This window comes from Canis aureus, chromosome 10 (genome assembly GCF_053574225.1).
Source record: "Canis aureus isolate CA01 chromosome 10, VMU_Caureus_v.1.0, whole genome shotgun sequence".
Lineage (NCBI taxonomy): Eukaryota > Metazoa > Chordata > Mammalia > Carnivora > Canidae > Canis > Canis aureus.
Genome location: NC_135620.1, coordinates 40,519,566 through 40,539,338, shown reverse-complemented (window position 1 = coordinate 40,539,338; position 19,773 = coordinate 40,519,566). Strand labels below are relative to the sequence as shown.

General features: G+C 43.7%; 1 protein-coding gene across 4 annotated transcripts; it reads left to right on the top strand.

The window, feature by feature from the left end:
• The first annotated feature begins 340 nt into the window (after positions 1-340).
• Positions 341-19,192, top strand: PLIN2 (perilipin 2). 4 transcript variants are annotated; one of them, XR_013387840.1, is made up of 11 exons: positions 344-450; positions 1,653-1,755; positions 1,898-1,955; positions 2,075-2,270; positions 4,728-4,810; positions 5,880-6,165; positions 6,536-6,717; positions 7,941-8,075; positions 8,755-9,045; positions 9,666-9,757; positions 18,782-18,970. XR_013387840.1 is itself a non-coding variant. In XM_077912103.1 (10 exons), exons 3-10 carry the CDS (start codon positions 1,926-1,928, stop codon positions 18,920-18,922), a joined length of 1,359 nt encoding a protein of 452 aa, XP_077768229.1. In that variant the 5' UTR covers positions 341-450; positions 1,653-1,755; positions 1,898-1,925; the 3' UTR covers positions 18,923-19,192. The 4 variants fall into 4 exon arrangements, 3 of the variants coding, with proteins under 3 accessions (XP_077768229.1, XP_077768230.1, XP_077768231.1); XM_077912103.1 differs by lacking the exon at positions 9,666-9,757 and having other exon boundaries at positions 341-450; positions 18,767-19,192; XM_077912104.1 differs by lacking the exon at positions 9,666-9,757 and having other exon boundaries at positions 343-450; positions 18,782-19,192.
• Positions 19,193-19,773: the final 581 nt, after the last annotated feature.

Here is a 19,773-nt window from a genome sequence, read left to right as displayed (position 1 = left end):
AAAATCATCTCTACGGGTCCATCACCGGGCTAGAATTTCACAAAACTTTAGAAATGATTTCCTTGCTAAAAAAAAAAAAATAGGTCGAAAAGCCCTGGTTTTCCCTTTTTTACAGGCAGTTCTCCTCTGAGGACTGACGGGAATCAACAGGTCACAGTGGCTCGGTCGTGCGCGCAACTCTGCCGCCGCCTTTTGCAAACCCCGGCTCGCGGCACCCCCCGCCCCCCGCCCCTACGGTGCAGCCCGCCCACCTCCGCGGGAGCGCGGCCCCGGGGCGGGGGCGGGGACGGGGCGGGGCCTGGGGCTGCTCCGCGTCCCGGGGGCGGTCACGTGGTGCGGGGCGCGGGGGGCGGGGCGGGGCGGGAGGGCTATATAGCCGGGTCGCGGGTCCGGCTCCTGGAGCGCCGCGCGGGACTCCAGGGACCTTGGCTTCGACGCTGCGGACTGCAGGTGGGTGCGCGCCGCCTCCGTGCTGGGCGGGGCCGGGGCCGGGCCCGGGGGCGGGCGGGGGCGGGCTCGGGCTCCTGGGCCTGCGCTTGCCACCTTCGCTGTGGGTGTGGGGTCGGGGTCGGGGTCTCTTCCGCCGGCAGCTTCAGGGCTTGCTGCGGGGTAACAGTATCCATTTGTCCCGAAAGTACGTTCCTGAAAGGGGAATGCGCCAGCAGGTCGGCTCCGGGCGGAATCCTGTTGCGCGGTTCCCAGCCACAGCGAGGCGGTGGGGGCTGCGCCCGACCCGCGCCCGACCTGCGCCTGCGGGGGCCCTTCCTCCCGGCCTGTGGCGCGGGGACCCCGGGCGGCGGGGGGAGGGGGCGGACTCCCCGGGCGGCGGGGGCGGGCCGCGAGCGGACGGTGCGGGTCCGCCCTTCTGGGCCCCGCGGCGCAGCAGCCAGGCCGCCTGCTGTGCGCGCTAGGTCGTGGGGGCCGCTGCGTTTACGTTTCAAAGCCTCCTGGAGGGATCCCCGGGGGCGCAGCGGTTTAGCGCCGCCTTCAGCCCGGGGCCTGATCCTGGGGACCCGGGATCGAGTCCCGCGTCGGGCTCCCTGCGTGGAGCCTGCTTCTCCCTCTGCCTGTGTCTCCGCCTGCCCCCCCTCCCCGTCTCTCTCGTCTCTCATGAATAAATAAGTAAAATATTTTAAGAAGAAAAAGCCTCCTGGAGTACTCGATTCCTCCCAAGGAATAAATCCCCCCAAAGTGCTTCCCCTTGAGAGTCCTGATTGTTAAACATGTATTCGACTTGAAATCTCTTTTAAAAAAAAGATTATATATTCGTGAGAGACCCAGAGAGAGGGGCAGGGACTTAAGAGGGAGAGCAGGCGCCTCATAGGGGGCCCGAGGGTGGGAGCCGAGCCCTTACCCGGGTCACGCCCCGAGCGGAAGGCAGATGCTCCACCGCCGAGCCACCGGGCGTCCCGGAAGTGTCTCGTTTTTTAAAGATTTAACTTTTACGTAATTTGTACACCCAACATAGGGCTTAAACTCCCAACTCTCTCCTGCTCCGGCACCCCGGCTCTTTTAGTTTTTAACAGGGATTTTAACTTGGTTTCGATGTTTTTTGTGAACGGATGTTTCTCTACTAAAAGCACTTCTATTATCCGGTGGACAAATAAGACAAATATCTGGATAACACAGTCTCTTTGCTTTTCCCCCCACAGACCCTCTTTTCTGTTGGAACTTTACCCATTATTTCTGAAAGGCCGCCTCAGAACGAGTTTGCCTGAAAACTGAAAATTCAGCTGAAAAGCTGAGACTGAGAAGGTATGGGGGAGGGTGCAGAGAAGTGCAGAAAACTATGCTTTACCTCATCTTGAATTTTTCTTTTCTTGAAATTCACATTTACTTGGATGGGGAATGAATCTGAGAGCCTTCTGGCATCCTGAAATAAGTTTCTCTTCCACAGATCTCTTTCTCTTTCTCCAAGAAGAAAAATGGCATCTGTTGCAGTTGATCCACAACCGGTATGAATTTTATTTTATTTTTTATTTTATTTATTTTATTTTATTATTTCATGGTCTTGATTCCTTTCCTTCCACCGTGTGTTTTGAAGGAGTTAACATTTTCTTCTGCTTGATTGCAGAGTGTGGTGACTCGGGTTGCCAACCTGCCCTTGGTGAGCTCCACATACGACCTTGTTTCTGCGGCTTATATCAGTACAAAGGATCAGTATCCGTACTTGAAGTCTGTGTGCGAGATGGCAGAGAAGGGTGTGAAGACCCTCACTTCCGTGGCTGTGATGAGCGCTCTGCCCATCATCCAGAAGCTAGAGCCACAAAGTGAGTTCTGGTTTCTTCCTTGAGATGCAGCCCAAGGGATTGGGTAGGGGTGAGCCAGGAACTGTCTGGAATATGTGGATGCCAGCCTTATGCCCCTGGTACATAGAGGCAATGTCAGGGAATCCTTAATCATTCCTGAGGCACATGCTGCCTTGACTTAGAAACTGCCACATGGCCCTCATTGTCCTAGAAGGCCTGCCTCCTAACAGTAGATGTTCTGTAGAGTTTAAATGTTCCCCCAGAGATGCCCCTGTGGTGACAGCTGAGATCACAAGGGGAGTGAGTGGTGAACTGAAATAAGGACTTCATGAACTATTTTCAAAAGTAACAGTGCTGAGATGTAATTAACACCATGTAGTCCACTCACTTAAGTGGTTTTAAGTTTCTTCACAGAGTTGTGTAAGTATCTCTACAATTGATTTTAAAACCTTGTCATCAAAAATAAATAAATAAATAAAACCTTGTCATCACCTGAGAAAGGAACCTCATACCAATTCCTGTTTTGGAATTACTGGAAATAATATGATAATTGCACATCTTTGTGAATGAACTTCATGCCACTGAATTATGCATTTAAAAAGGTAAGGTGTAGGGACACCTGAGTGGCTTAGGGCGTGATCCCAGGATCTGGGATGGAGTCCCACATCAGGTTCCCTGTGGGGAGCCTGCTTCTCCCTCTGCCTATGTCTCTGCCCCCCCCCACCCCCCCCCCCAATGAATAAATCAAATGAATCATGAGAGAGACAGAGAGGTGGAGAAGCAGGCTCCACGCAGGAAACCTGATGCAGGATCACGTCCTGGGCCGAAGGCAGCACTAAACCACTGAGCCACCCAGGGATCCCAAATAAAATGAATCTTTAAAAAAAAAAAAAGAAAAAGAAAAAATGAAGAAGGTAAGGTGTAAAAAAGAACCGGGCAGCCCCGGTAGTGCAGCGCTTTGGCGCCGCCTGTAGAATGGGGTGTGATCCTGGAGACCCGGGATCGAGTCCCACGTTGGGCTCCCTGCATGGAGCCTGCTTCTCCTTCTGCCTTTGTCTCTGGCACTCTCTCTCTCTGAATGAATAAAAAAAAAAAAAAAAAAAAAAAAAACCATCCCCCCCCGCCCCCCCAAAAGGAAGAAACCTTATATCCATTGGCAATCTCTTCCCCATTCCTTCCAACCCTCTTAGGCAACTACTAATCTCTTTTCTGTTTTTATAGATTTCTCTCTTGGACATTTAATATAAATGGAACCATAAAGAATGTCTCTTCATGACTGGCTTCTTTCACTTAGTGTAATGTGTACAAGGTTTATTCATATTGTAGTGTCACATCAGTACCTCATTCCTTTTTATTGTGGAATCCTACTCTGTTGTGTGGATAGATAATACTTTATTCATTCATCAAATGATGGACATTTGAGTTGCTTCCATTTTGGAGGATGATGGATAACGAATGCTACTGTGAACATCTGTGTACAAGTTTTCTTTTTTTTTTTTTTTTTTTTAAGATTTTATTTATTCATGAGAGAGGAGAGGCAGAGACACAGGCAGAGGGAGAAGCAGGCTTCATGCAGGGAGCCTGATGCGGGACTCAATCCCGGGACCCCAGGACCACTCCCTGGGCTGAAGGCAGGTGCTAAACCACTGAGCCACCCAGGGATCCCCTGTGTACAAGTTTTTGTGTGGACATAGGTTCTCAGTTGTCCTGGGTAAAAACCTAGAGGATTGCTGGGAGCTCTAATAACTAAGCTTTGGAGGAACTGCCAGACTGCAAAGCAGCTGCACCATTTTGCATTCCCACCAGCAGCTTTTGAAGGGTCCTATTTCTTTGTGTTATTAACCACCTTTGAATAAAGGTTTAAATCATTCCTCTAAATGGTTAGATCATGGACTTTTGGGACTATAAGGAACCTTTAAAAACTGGTTTTCCAGCTCTGCTCTTTCCCAGATAAATTTGTTATTAGTGCTTGGGTAGGTCACCATTGGAAGGAAAGCTTAGACTAACATCTGGGCTTTGTTGGGCAGATCTGGGGTGCTGTTAGCATAGTTTCCTGGTGATAAGCCAAAATATGCTGTCATTTACTGGATTAAGTGTAGGTGGGGATTAAGTGGAGTGGAAATAATTCTGAGAGTTTTCAAGTTACTTCACTCCTGGAATGAGAGTTCAGGTGAAGCTTGGCTTCTCTTGGCATTAACCCTAGGTGTCAGTTGATGAGGAAGAAGCTTCTTAGCCAGCTTCCTACCTGGCAGGTCACTGCCTCTGCCTGCTTTCCCTTCCACCCCCTTATTTCCCTGTCAGTAGAAGACCATTGTCAGCAACCTGCTGCTGAGCTAGAAACACTAGGCGGTGCATTGTATAATAAATGAAGATCAGCATTCTTGCTATGTTTTGTAATAAAGCCTAAAGTTCAAGGTATAATACTATATATTCATTCTTATGTACACTTAACATTTTCTCCGTTTGTCATTCTTCTAGTTGCGGTTGCCAATACCTATGCTTGTAAGGGGCTAGACAGGATTGAGGAGAAACTGCCTATTCTGAATCAGCCAACAAACCAGGTGAGCTCGGGCAGGAGTGCTAAGGCTTGCTACCTCCTACGTCTTCTGTTTAACACCGGCTGTGCATATCTTAAACAGGAAATATTCTCTCCTCATGGATGTATTTTTGAAAGGCCACTCTTTTCCTGAATTATTGTCAGGTTACGTCTAAAGCAGAGATGAACTAGCCACCTTTGGACTACAGTGCTTTTAGTTTGATCTTTGTTGATTTGTGATTTTTGCCTCTAGGTGATAACGCTCTCACAAATAACTGATTCCCACATAGTATTAGATAAGTGCAGACATGGTGTTTAGACCTTTTTCTCGGGATCCCTGGGTGGCGCAGCGGTTTGGCGCCTGCCTTTGGCCCAGGGCGCGATCCTGGAGACCCGGGATCGAATCCCACGTCGGGCTCCCGGTGCATGGAGCCTGCTTCTCCCTCTGCCTGTGTCTCTGCCTCATTCTCTCTCTCTCTCTCTATCACAAATAAATAAAAATTTAAAAAAAAAAAAAAGAAAAGATGAAGAGTGAGTCAAAGCATTTTTTCTAAAAAAAAAAAAAGACCTTTTTCTCATTCAGTGTCTGTGAGCACATCCAGTAGAATGGAGAATGACATCTCTGCCCCTGTGTTGGCCTTCTGGGGCTGTGTGCATAGGGCCAGGTGGGCATGGTATATTTGTCTCCACTCACAGGCATGTGTGAGCTGCTCTCACTAAGCACGTCAATGTGGAAAATACCATTCTTCTCTACAGTACTCTTTGTGCCTTATTACACATTCATCTAGTTTTGTTTTTTTTTAAATTCCTTAACAGATTTTGTATCATTTTACCTCCTTTGCTCTTCCAACAACCTTTAACTGATGGCAGATAAGGCAGGTATAACCTGATAAGGAGATTGAGGCTTATTGACTCTTAGAGGATTATTAAAACCTAGAGGATTGCTGGGTCCTCTAATAACACTTAGCAAGTTGCCTAAGACCTAAAGAGAATGAAAAGGCCAGATTCCTTCATTAGCACTTCAGTGGGCTGCCTTACTGCATATTTATGCCTCTGCTTCTGCTCAGCCAAGCAATCTCTTTTTCTATTTGTAGGTTGTTGCCAATGCCAGAGGTGCTATGACTGGGGCAAAAGATGCTGTGACTACTACTGTGACCGGGGCCAAGGACTCCATGGCAAGCACTATCAGTGGGGTGATGGACAAGACCAAAGGAGCGATGACTGGCAGCGTGGAGAAGACTAAGTCTGTGGTCAATGGCAGCATTAACACAGTCTTGGAAAGTCGGATGATGCAGCTGGTGAGCAGCGGAGTAGAAAATGCACTCACCAAATCAGAGTTGCTGGTGGACCAGTACCTCCCTCTCACTGAGAAAGAACTAGGTAATTGGAGTTTTGTCTTGAACTAATGGTTTATATCTTAAAAGCAGTCTTTTAAAACTGCTTCACTGAATTTACATCATATACCATAAAAGTCACCTGTTTGATTCTGAGTTAAGAGTTGCCCAACCATCACCACAATCAAGTGGTACAACCTTTATCACACCAATGTCAGATGCAGTAATATGTATATTTTGGGTGGTCAAGCCCAGCAGCAGACAGGAGCTGTGTTGGGAAAATGAGAGAATAATTGCTTGGTAGGTGGGTAGAATGGACTAAGTGAGATCCAGGTTAGAGGCCAGGCTTCATCAATTTTAGCTGTGATCTCTTATGTTTTTTGTACCCCCCTCCTTTTTTTCTCCCCTAATTTCAGAAAAAGAAGCAAAAAAAGTTGAAGGGTTTGATACAGTTCAGAAACCAAGTTATTACATTAGACTGGGCTCCCTGTCTACCAAGCTCCGCTCACGTGCCTACCAACAGGCTCTCAGCAGGGTTAAAGAAGCCAAGCAAAAAGGCCAAGAGACCATTTCTCAGCTCCATTCCACTGTTAATCTGGTGAGTAAAACTTCATTTAAAGGTAGCTGAAAGTGGGACGCCTGGGTGGCTCAGTGGTTGAATGTCTGCCTTCGATCCCACGGTGTGACCCTGGGATCTGGGGATTGCGTCCCGCATCCGGCTCCCTACAGGGAGCCTGCTTCTCCCCTCTGCCTGTGTCTCTGCCTCTCTCTGTGTGTCTGTTGTGAACAAATAAATAAAAATCTTAAAAAAATCAAGGTAGGTAAAGTGAGTTCATTTATGTCAAGGGATGAGAGTAAATGTCATGAAATCCAAGAAATTTTTTTTTTTTTTTTTTTTTAAGATCTTTTTATTCATGAAAGCGAGAAAGAGAGAGGCAGAGACACAGGCAGAGGGAGAAGCAGGTTCCAGACAGGTAGCCTGCTTGGTACTCGATCCGGGGTCTCCAGAATCAGGCCCTGGGCTGAAGGCGGCGCTAAACCGCTGAGCCACCTGGGCTGCCCAAAATCCAATAATTTTAATCTTAATGAAAAACCCGATAGAAAATGGGCAGAGTACAAACAACTCGCAGAAAAGCAAGTTATAAGTAGCTGAATTCTATGAAGCAATGTTAATCTTACTGTGAGGGACCCAATTACAGATGCTTCTCTTGGCCTATCACATTGGCAAAGCTTGACGCCCTGAGTAATGAGGTAGGGAAGAAGGTATGCTTGCACTTATGCACTTCTGGGGGATACAGGGACTATTCTGAGCAAGCCACAAACACCTCTATGCCTTAAGTGGTTTCACTTTTGGAAATGTTTCCTATATCAGCTAGTAGGAAACTAAATTGCTACATCATAAAAGACTATTGTGTAGCCATTGAAAGTTGCCAAATTACGGAACAGTATGTATTGTATTGCCATTAGATTCTGGTTTTTTGAAAGGGGAAAAAGATAGCTGGCAACAGGGAAGAGGATGTTTTAATTATTTTTCCTTTTGTAATTTCATCTTTTATGTATGTACATATTAAGTTTGAGTTACCTATGCTAAACTGGAGGTAAATTTGGAGGCAGTGGTTTAATAGTTAAATAGAGGCAGCGAAGAGCTACAGTTACTTGTTTGATTTACAAAAACCAATAATTAACAAGATAGCAGGGGTCTCTCCTTAAACTCTCATGGGAATTCTTGTTTTTTATATTGTCTGATATTCTATATCTGAGAACCGGCTAACATGAATACCTGACAAGTTTGTTCCTTTGTGTTATTTCAATGTGCTCCAGATTGAATTTGCCAGAAAGAATGTGCATAGTGCCAACCAGAAAATTCAAGGTGCTCAGGATAAGTTCTACCTCTCCTGGGTGGAGTGGAAAAGAAGCATTGGCTATGATGATACAGATGAATCCCACTGTGCTGAGGTAAGACACTAGGGACAGAGTCTTCCACTACAGTTTCTGAAGATGTTCTTACCAAATTTTCACTTTCCATTTTCCCATTGTTCCTTAGAATACTCTTCTTTATCAAAAGTTTGAAAAATGCTGTGTACATAGGTCAAGTGACAGAAAAGGAAAACACGTAGTAACTTAACCTATAGACACATGTGTTGGCCATAACAGTACTACTAAATGAGAAACATGGCCTTACACTCTTACTGGGTGTAGACAGGACTAACGGGGAATATAAGCATTTTTACTGCTACAGTGCTTTTGGACAGCATAAACAGAGGTGCCATGAGAATACATAAGAAAGGAACCTAACTCAGCCTTTGAGTGAGGATGGTTGAGTCAGATGGCTTCCGGGAAGAGCTTGATGCTAAGCTGCAATCTCCTGGGTGAATAAACTAGGTGAAAGGGCACTAATGTTCCAGACAGAACACTAGCATGCTGTGGTCCTATGAGGTGGTTCTTTGGGTTCCAGAAGTTAGTACGAGTATCCCTGAAAAGTGAATAATACTGCTCTATTCAGGATTCTCAGGATTTTTAAAAGTCAAAGAATCCATGTATGTGCTAGGCGTATAACCAGTTTACTGTAATTGAACTGATTCATAAATAGCACTATGGGATCTATTGCTAATTTTTCAACTTGTTTTGTTTTTAGCTCATTGAGTCACGTACTCTGGCTATTGCCGGCAACCTGACTCAGCAGCTCCAGACCACGTGCCACACCCTGCTGTCCAATATCCAAGGGTTACCACAGAACATCCAAGATCAGGCCAGTCACTTGGGGGTGATGGCTGGTGACATGTACTCAGTGTTCCGCAATGCTGCCTCCTTTAAGGAAGTGTCTGACAGCCTCCTCACTTCCAGCAAGGGGCAGCTGCAGAAAATGAAGGAGTCTTTAGATGATGTGATGGATTATCTTGTTAACAACACACCTCTCAACTGGCTGGTAGGTCCCTTTTATCCTCAGCTGACCGAGTCTCAGAATGCTCAAGACCAAGGTGCACAGAAGGACACAACCAGTCAGGAGGTCCAGCAGCCTGAGGACAGAACACATTAAAGCTGTTCTTGGTGCAGCAGGCCACATGATACTTTTGTTATGTTGAAATTAACCTGCTAGGCAACTCTGAATTGGGGAAGCAGCTAAAGATCCTCAGTTGTAGTCATTTCTAACTGGATTAAGAGCTTTACAATTTTTGGCATTAGCAGATGAATTCTTGTTTACCTGGCTGGTAAGAAAAGAGTGATAGGTTGGTCAGCCTAGCCAGGACTCCCAGAAAGTTTCAATGAATTTATGGCCTCATCCTGTTAACATTGTTGCTGTTTGTTTGTATTGAATAAAAACACCCTCATGTGAGCTGTGGTGTAAACTGGTATCTGTTCCTGTCTGGTCTGAGCAGGCTTCATCTCACTGGTTTGTCTCACAAAGCATGCCTGTATGACTTTAGGGGTTTTGTTTTGTTTTTTTTTTATGAAGGAATGTGCCCTATGAATTCAATAAAATTCACTGCAGAATAGATCAAGTCTATGCTTGTGTGTTCCATGTGCTTTTGTGTGTTGCTTTCATAGAGCTGCTTGGCCTGCATGACAGGGGTATGAATACACATACATGAATTCCAGTCGACCCTCTGGGGAATTTGGCAGGGTAATAACATTGGAAGGTGAGTGCTAAGAATGGAGTGTTTGATAACAGGTTTTAAACAAAATAAAGCTAATGTGCATACAGGAATTTTTACAAGGTGACAGTTAACTACCTTTGTGTCTCCCTATTTACTCAACCTCTGAGAGGGGATTTTTAAGCCAGTGGAAGGCTGCTCATGGCTGACTGCCTTGCTGAAAAGGAAACAAAACTGAAAAAGGAAGCCAGTGAGTGACTCTTGGCATCAGTTTCACGTAAAGGCAGCAGGCATTTCTTGTTAAAGGGCTGTTGAAAGTGTGAGCCCTGAACTGAGACTGGTTGGTATCCATTTTCAACTGGACTGGACTTGCTGTATTGTCACTTTGACAAAAAGTCACTAACACTAGTTGCTGAGATACCTTTTAGAAGAGCCTGTGAAAGTACTTAGACTTTAGACCCTCTGCGGGAAAGGCTGCTTACATCCTCCCTAGGATATTCAGCCCCTCGATGTTGGTCAACTGGGGGAGGAAATCTCATGAGCTGCCTTATAACAAAGCTGCAGGATGCCACACTATTTCAAAAATAACTTAGGACTTGTGAAATAGAGCTACATGCTTCTGTCTTCCTGCTAAAAGGTTAGTAAGGCTGTCCTTTGGCAGAACTGGAGTCTAAGATTATTTGTCTCCCCTTTTCTACCCTGAACAAGGAAGCAGTGCTTACCTACATACATCTTTGATGTGAGACCTCAAAGTTACAGAACTAAATTTTCCCCCTTGTAATGCCAGGAATCAGTAACAGGTGAGTTCAATTGAAAGGGAGGGACTCACTGAGATACTTGAAGCCAAGGAGCACCTGGTTTCTGGGAAGGTGGACTGCCAGGTTCCATCCCAGAAGCACATGCCTGCCTGCTCCCAGTAACACATTCTAGAGCAACTGCCTCTTTTTCACTTTCCCTTAAAACTTTTTTTTTAAACTTAATTCAGTTTGGACATGACTTTGCTCCTTTGACCCAAGCCTCCTATCTTGTGGTTTATTCTTATTGGTTGGAAAATTATATACCCACCTTATCCTGAACAAACTTCTGTTTCCCATCATATAAGTTATAGTGCCAACTGAATTGCTTATGAAAATGAGACCATTCTCAAAGCGATTCTTCATGAGCAAGACAATATAAAGACTACTCTTAGCTTCCAGAAGAACACCACTAGCCCTCGTTTTTTGCCATGTGCTGTGCGTACTTGTGGTTTTGTCTGTTCTTGTGTCTCAAGTTTGTGACTACGTGCATTCCCTTCCGTTGTCAACATGTCTCAAAGTTGTGTTCTTGCATCTTACAGCTTTATTGTTGCATAAACTGGCAGTTTTGGTTTAAACAGACTTCCCCCAAGGAGGACAATTCTTGTGAGGAAAAAAAAAGTTGACTAAGCATAGTAACTTTGGAATGTTTTTAAACATTTGGCTGCATGAAGGCTGGCGTGGCATGTTTGTTCAAAGATGTTTTTTTCCTTTGCATGTAATAATAATACAGATTCTGGTTAGTTCTGGGTAAAAAAAAAAATCAAAGGAATATGGTGTCCTAGCCATTAATCTCTTAGCCTTAGCTTTCTATCCTGCAATGTAAAATTAGTGATGCTTTCACAGATGGAAGTGAAGTATTTGAGGGTGGGGTGTCTTTTTGTGTTTTGCGCTAGAGGCATGAGGACACCATCTGTAGGGTAGTGACCTACAGTATGTTTAACTTGCCAGTCCAGATGTAAGTATGTAGTAGTATCAGGCCATGATTAGGGAAATATAGCCACTTTGATGAGGCATTATAGATATGGAAAATCTAATGAGTTGAAAAAGGAAAAACAAATTTGATCTAAACTATCCTCTTTATTTTGTTTTTATTTTTTAAAGATTTTTATTTATTTGGCATACGGAGTGAGAATATGGAGCAGGGAGGGGAGAAGCAGGATCCCCACCCAGGAAGGAGCTGCATAGAAGGCTCAATCCCAGAACCCTGGGATTATGACCGAGCTAAAGGCAGATGCTTAAATAACTGAGCCACCCAGGACCGCCTGAGCTCTCTCTTTTAGAATACCATTTAGTTCATGGAGGTGGCTGGTGAGGGAGGAAGGAATACAGAGCAGGGTAGATATTTGTGCATAAATCTTTAAGAAATGAGTCTAAAGAATGAAGAAATGAAGTCTAAATAATGCCTCGGAGAGGAAATGGGGTATGGAAAGGAGGGTCCCTGGCCAGTCTGATCTCCCTGGGTTTTCATGGACTTTGGACTGTGGCCAGCTCCAGGAGGTGACCTAGCACTTAGGTCTGCGTGGATGATGATATTGTGAGATATGTAGGTAGCTACATTATTCTGGATATGTAGCTACATTAAAAAACGATTTAATTCAGTATTTGAGTTTTTTTTTTTTTTAAAGATTTTATTTATTTATTCATGAGAGATAGAAGCAGAGACACAGACAGAGGGAGAAGCAGGCTCCATGCAGGGAGCCTGATGTGGGACTCGATCCAGGGTCTCCAGGATCACGCCCTGGGCTGAAGGCAGGCGCTAAACCACTGAGCCACCCAGGGATCCCTGTTTTTTTTTTTTTTTTTTTTTTTTAAGATTTTATTTATTCACAAGAGACCTAGGCAGAGGGAGGAGACACAGGCTCCATGCAGGGAGCCTGATGGTGGGACTCAATCCCAGGACTCCAGAATCATACCCTGAGTGGAAGGCAGATGCTTAACCGCTAAGCCACCCAGGTATCCCAGTATTTAAGTTTCTAATGGTATAAGACATGAAGTGTTCCTTGATGAGAATGGAAAGACCAGAAACTTTCCTCAAGAGATGCTTATAGTCTTAGGGGAAGCTTGTTGATGAATATTCAAATGTATCCTAGTTTAGAACACTGTTTGTTCTTTACTCTGGCCCCAGGCTGTTAATTTAAAAATTCTCTACCTTTATTACAAAATTAGCCTATGAAATATTACATTTAAGCATAAAGCAGTATAGGAATGGCAGGGTACCTGACTCCCTACTCAGTGGAAAATCTTTCTCCCTTTGCCCCTCTCTCCTGCCCTTCCCCCCCAACCCCCCACCCTTCTCTTGCTCTCTCTCAAATAAATAAAATCTTAAAAAACAAAACAAAAAACAGTACCCTATTAAAAGGAATGGCAGGGCAACAATTTGGGTTTTCAGTTTTATTGGTCAAAGCAAAAAAAGAAACCTAATTTAGGTGAGAATTCCTGTGAGGGGAAGGAAAAGTTCTAATGCCTTCTAGAACTTAAGTGAGGAAAGTAGTGGACAGCATTGTTAACTGACACTTTACAAAAGTCAAGAATAGATTAAATGGTACTTTTATGTAGATAATGATGGAGAAGTAGTTACCAATGTTTTCATTTCTCTTGGGTATATACATGGGAGTGGAACTGTGAGTGGGTCATATAGCCACTGTGTCTAATTGTTTGTGGAACTGCCAAACTTTTGAAAGTGGCTGCACCATCTTGCATGCCCACCAGCAAGGTATGGGGATTCTGGTTTCTCCACACCTTCACCAACAGCTGTTATCTGGCTTTTATTCTAGCCAACCAGTTAAGTCGAAACTTAGCATTAGAAAGAGTAGATGTTGAATAGTGTGAATCAAACACTTGTCCTTTTGTTTTGTCTACTCCACACAGGCTAGAGCACAGGAAAACTTATTAACTAAGGTCGCTGATATCTATCAGACTGACTTTTTTTTTTTTTTAGATTTATTTATCCATGAGAACCAGAGGTAGAGACATAGGCAGAAAGAAGCAGGTTCCTCTCAGGGGGCCCAATGTGGGACTCAATCCTAGATCCCCGGATCACGCCCTGAGCCAAAAAGGCAGATGCTCTACCACTGAGCTACCCAGGTGTCCCCAGACCAACTTCTTGTATAAAATAGCTCTAGTGAACTCTCTGCACGAATAACATATCTCCTGCCTTCTCTGTCTATGCCAGGGATTATCAACTGTGAAGACTGGTAAAATGCAGATTCCTGGGTTTCACATCCAGTGAATCTATTTGTTAGGATTGGTGGTAATACCAGGCATCTGCACTTTATAAAAGCATCCTTTAAAAACAAACACAAACCAACCTAAAAGCATCCCTTAAAAATAAAAGCATCATCCCTAGTGATTCTACTTCAGGTGATCCACTGAGTATTCTTAGAGAACCAAAGGAAACAAGAAACAGGGATCCCTGGGTGGCGCAGCGGTTTGGCGCCTGCCTTTGGCCCAGGGCATGATCCTGGAGACCCAGGATCGAATCCCACATCAGGCTACCGGTGCATGGAGCCTGCTTCTCCCTCTGCCTATGTCTCTGCCTGTCTCTCTCTCTCTGACTATCATAAATAAAAATTATTAAAAAAAAAAAGGAAACAAATTATTCTAATCAGAGACACAAATAGGACTAAGGTTACCTCTAGGCTCTTTTCTTCAAATAAGACTCTTAGTGTGGGTTCCATTAAGTGTCCTAAGATCTACTCTTGGGTTTCCTGCTCAAATGAATTGAATACATAGGAGCTAACAGTGACTAGTTGAATGTTGTGCCAGGGATACCAAGAATCGCTTTAATTTTGGTGGGATCACTGGCACCCGGCTTCTTACTCTGAGAGTTCTAGTCATTTCCACAGACTTGTTAGCTATGGATAAAGCATCAGGGTGTGAGAGGGTGTTTCCACAGCAGGGAAGGGGATATGTACCAGGGGATAGTACTGTATCAAACTATTCAAGTAAAGCAGAACCAAGATGCTCCCAGCTCCCTAGCCTACAAGCACTTCAACAAGCTACATATGCAATCTGTTATGGATGGTGACATGCTTCTAAATCCAACCCTGAACAGGGTTTTCCTTATGTGTTTGGTGTTAGATCTAATCATTACCTCTTGTAAGACCCTTTCATAGCCCTATTTATCAAATTATTTTTATACAAACAACTTTCAGGTTTTTTTTTTTTTTTTTTTTTTTTAAGGTTTATCTATTTATTCATGACAGACACAGAGAGGCAGAGACATAGGCAGAGGGAGAAGCAGGCCCCTTGCAGGAAGCCTGATGCGGGACTTCATCCCGGATCCCAGGATCACGCCCTGATCAAAGGCAGACGCTCAACTGCTGAGCCACCCAGGCATCCCTCAAAGTTTAGGTTCCTAAAAAAGATTTTCTTTATTAGAGAGAGAGTGAGCTTGAGAGCATGAGCAGGGGGGAGGAGCAAAAGGAGGGGAAGAAGCAGACTCCCTGATCAGCAGGGAGCCCAATGCAGAACTCAATCCTGGGACTCCAGGATCATGACCTGAGTCGAAGACAGACACAAGTTAAATTCCCAGAGATTTTTTTTTTTCAAGATTTATTTATTTTAAGAGAGAGAAAGAGAGCACAGTGGGGAGGAGCAGAGGGAGGAGGAGAGAGAGAATTTCTAACAGACTCCTGGCTGAGCAGGAAGCTGACCCAGGGCTCAATCCCATTACCCTGAGATCATGACCTGAGCTGAAATCAAGTCAGATGCTTAACTGAGCCACCCAGATGCCCCCATGTTTTTATTTCTGTAATGGTCTCACCTGTACAGGGCCCCAGGCCACCAGCAGCCATCTTTAGGCAAATTAGAAAATGGCATGTATCCTCAATATGTGTAGCACCACCTTCTGGAAAGTTGTTATAGTAAATATGAGAATCATATAGTAAATATGAAAAATATACAAAATATGAAGTCTGTGATATGAAAGATGCCCCCTGAGGTCATATGGTAAGCAACCTGCAAAAGGTACATAGGGTCACAGAAATCCTAGCATGGTCACTTGGTTTTCTTGAGAAGAATGTGTATCTGGTTTCCTGTCTTTTCAGGGAGGGACTATGGTTATCTCATTAATTTCATAATTGGCCTCTATCCCTGAGGGGCATTCTCTGCAAGAGACTCCTTACACTCTATCAGTGGTCCAGGCTACACTTTTCGTGTCAATGAAAAAGGGATTTATTCTATAGATGTGTGAAGTGATTTATCTTGTGCCACATTTGTAAAAACCTTGTGTATATGGTCAGGTACAACCACAACATTTTACATTAAACTCACCGTGGAAACCCGATGGACTGTGACTACCTCTTCGTTGCCCCACCTATTTTTTTTTTTTATTTAATTGTTTATTCATGAGAGATACCGAGAGATAGAGAAGTAGAGACATAGGCAGAGGGAGAAGCAGGCTCCATGCAGGGACCTGATGTGGGACTTCATCCCCAAACTCCAGGATCATGCCCTGGGCTGAAGGCAGAGGCTCAACCCCTGAGCCACCCAGGTGTCCCTCCCCACCCTCTATTTTATTCACAGCCCCCAAGTAGGTTTTGCAGATAGCCAAGAATTTAATGGGAAGGAGACACTCTGGATCTTTCTGGATATATGAAAGGGGAATTATTCATGTGGCTCTTCTAAAGCATCTCAGGTACTAGAGGCATTTTTGTGTGTTTTTGATGATTGCATTGAAAATTTTTCTCCTAAATTTTTCTCCTAAAATTTTGAGTGTGGGATCATCAACCTTCTGCAAAGAATTCTGCTTTAGACCAATAGTTACCTAGCCTATAGGTGACTTTGGAGGTTGTGTGTGTGTGTGTGTGTGTCTTGGCCTTTAGGGAACTAAAGAAAATAAAAGCTACTGTTGAGCACCTTTTACAAGTTAGGCTCATTTTAACCTTCATTCTTCGCCTGTAACCAAATCAGTTAGGTCTTTTCCTCACATGAAAGTTGAGGAAACAGGTTGAAAAAATAGGTAGTATGGTGGGGGTTTAGTTTGATGTCTACTGATGTCAAAGGGCATGTATTTTTTTCTGTTCTAGCACTCTCTAATAGAAGAAAACTACTGCTTGCCTCCTTTTTTGGGGCCCAAAAGATTTCTCTGCCTGAATCTTCTTGTATTGTAGCTTCTTCTATTTTATAGTTGTTGTTTTTTTTTAAAGATTTTATTTATTTATTCATGATAGACATAGAGGGAGAAAGAGGCAGAGACACAAGCAGGCTCCATGCAGGGAGCCTGATGTGGGACTTGATCCTGGGACTCCAGGATCGTGCCCTGGGCCAAAGGCAGGCGCTAAACCGCTGAGCCACCCAGGGATCCCCTATTTTATAGTTGTTAAAAACAAAGTGATATTGGATGTTGAAACATCCAACTAGTAGAGAGAGTTCAGAAGAGAGAGCTAAATAAGATGTATCTTTAATGAATAAAGCTAACATTGCAATAGTTGCTTGCCTGGTTGATGTTCTGAATGAATTTGTATAAGCATTGCTGGCTTTTGTGGGTATCAGGTTGGATCTAATCTTTGCAAAGTGAGCATTTATAAATAGCTAGAAAGCAGTTAGCTCTGCCCAAACTGAGAGCTTCAACAACAAACAGTAGAAGTTCATGCCTCAGACCAGGCAGTTCTCTGAGCACCTGAGTTCTTAGTGGAAAATATGATAAACAAGATTCCCTCTTCTTGTCTGTTTTTCCTCTTGATTTGTTTTTACTATTTCTTAATTGTAAAATATACACAACATCAAATTTACCATTTTAGCCATTAAAAAGAAAGATTTGTTTATTTTGGACAGAGAGAGTGGAGAGTGGTAGTGGCGGTGGGGTGTCCTGAAACAAACATTTCACTGAGCAGAGAGCCCAACTCGAGGCTTGATCCCAGGACCCCGAGATCATGACCTGAGCTAAGATGACCTGAGCTAAAATCAAGCTTAACTGACTGAAGAACCCAAGTGATCCATACTTCAGCCATTCTTGCCACCCACTTTAGCCATTCTTAAGTGCACAGATTCAATGGCCTTAGGTATATTCACCATGTTGTGCCATCATTACCACTTTCTGTTTCTAGAACTTTATCATCCCAAGCATAAACTATACCTATTAGACAAAGACTCCTCTTTTCTTCCTCCCCATCTATCTGTGTTTTGATGGATTTTTGTTGTTAGTGGATTGTGTTAGGATTTTTGTCCCTGTTAGGTGATTAGCTAGCTTTTTTATACCTTACTACTTTTCTGCTTCTAATCTGCTATTGGCCAAGAAACATCACTTAGCTTATCAAAATTGCATGTAAAGTAAGAGTTAATAGAACTTCTTATTCCTAAAAGCCTTTCCTGTGCAGAGATGTACTAGAACTTTGTGATGGTTATTTCAACTATTAAAAGACCTTTTCCTTTCTGAGTTCTTAGGCATTTCTCAAAGGGTTTATATTTGTAAATCAGATTTATGGGAAGGTGGAGCATTACTGTTTTTAAGAGAATAGTAGATTAGGGATGCCTGGGTGGCTCAGTGGTTGAGCACCTCTGCCTTTGGCTCAGGTAGTGATCCTGGGGTCCTGGGATCAAGTCCCACATCAGTCTCTTCTCAGGGAGCCTCTTCTTCCTCTGCCTATGTCTATGCCTCTCTCTGTGTGTCTCTCTGAATAAATAAAATCTTTTAAAAAGAGAGAATAGTAGATTAATAGATGAATAACCAGAAAGGCTTTATATTTTGTATTTTTCAGAAAAAAAAAACTTTCACTCTGTAAGTTCTGCGAGACAGAGAGAGAGAGAGAGAGAGAGAGAGAGAGAGAGGCAGAGGGAGAAGCAGGCTCCATGCAGGGAGCCCGACGTGGGACTCGATCCCAGGTCTCCAGGACCACACCCTGGGCCAAAGGTGGCACTAAACCACTGAGCCACCCGGGCTGCCCATTTTTTTTTCATTTTTTGAAAAGATTTTATTTATGTATTTGAGAGACCAAGTGGGGGAGAGAGTACAGCAGGGGGAGGGGCAGTGGGAATAGGAGAAGCAGGAGCCCCCGGATTTGGGACTCAATCCCAGGACCCTGGGATCACGACCCGAGATGAAAGCAGACACTTAGCCAATTGAGCCACACAGGTGCCCCTAATTGTTTCCTTTTAAAGAGAAATTTCCTCAGTACTTTTATAATATAAGTGAATTGTGGGTATAAGGCTAGAAGGCATGTCTATGGGGAAAGTAAGGTTCATTCATATATATTCATGTTTCCATGAGTCCTGGACCTGACAGCGCACTTCATTAGTGTTTGTTTTAATATCCAAGATTCTTCTTTTTCAGGTATTTGACTTCACTGCCATAGACTTGACATCTGAGACTGATGAAATTCCAGATATTATAGCTTTGGAAGAGGAGGATGGATCAGATCATTCACATGATAATGGCCCTGAGTTTTCTCAGGGCAAAATGTTGAATAATTAAAAAGAAAATACTCCTTTTGGCTGAATACACAACTTGTGTCACATTAAACTTCATGCTTGCTCATGTGTTTATTCCTGAGGCTTTGGGGATTAATCTCTTATGGGTTTATCTTTTTTTGTTTGTTTTTGGCTACTTGGTCATAATTGTAATGAAACTGATTGGTTTAAACTTTTGTAAGAGAACTCAGTTCTGTAGCATTTATTATTTCATATAATTCTTCAAAATTTAATCATTGAAATGCCTATAAAGATTATGCTGTATAATCTTGAATCAGAGTGGGGTTTTTTTTCCTTTTGATGTGTGGACGTTTTTCTTTTTGTTTTTGGCCTCCCAGGATGGGGATGTCTCAGTAGGTCTGTAGGTCAGGGTTTTATATATATATTATACCTTTACTTCCTCATCTGTAAAATGGGCATAGTAGTAGGTTTGTTATTTAGAAAAAGCAAATTAGTATTTGTGAAAAGCTTAGAGCAATGCCTGGCATTGAATAAGTATTAAAGAAGTTGGGATGCTTGGGTAGCTCAGCAGTTGATCTTCCTTTGGCTCAGGGCATGATCCTGGGGTTTGGGATCAAGTCCCACCATCAGGCTCCTTGCAGGGAGCCTGCTTCTCCCTCTACCTATGTCTCTGCCTCTCTCTGTGTGTCTCTCATGAATAAATAAAATCTTTTTTAAAAAAAGTATTAAATAAATTGTAGAAACAATGGTTGACCCAGTAATTGTGAGCATCCCTAGTGTCCGAATAGTCATTTTGAAATACCCTTCTCTCTCAAAGAAGTCAGGGCTTCTTGGAGAAATGGCTGATTCCAGATTTTTTTTTTAAGATTTTATTTATTTATTCATGAGAGACAG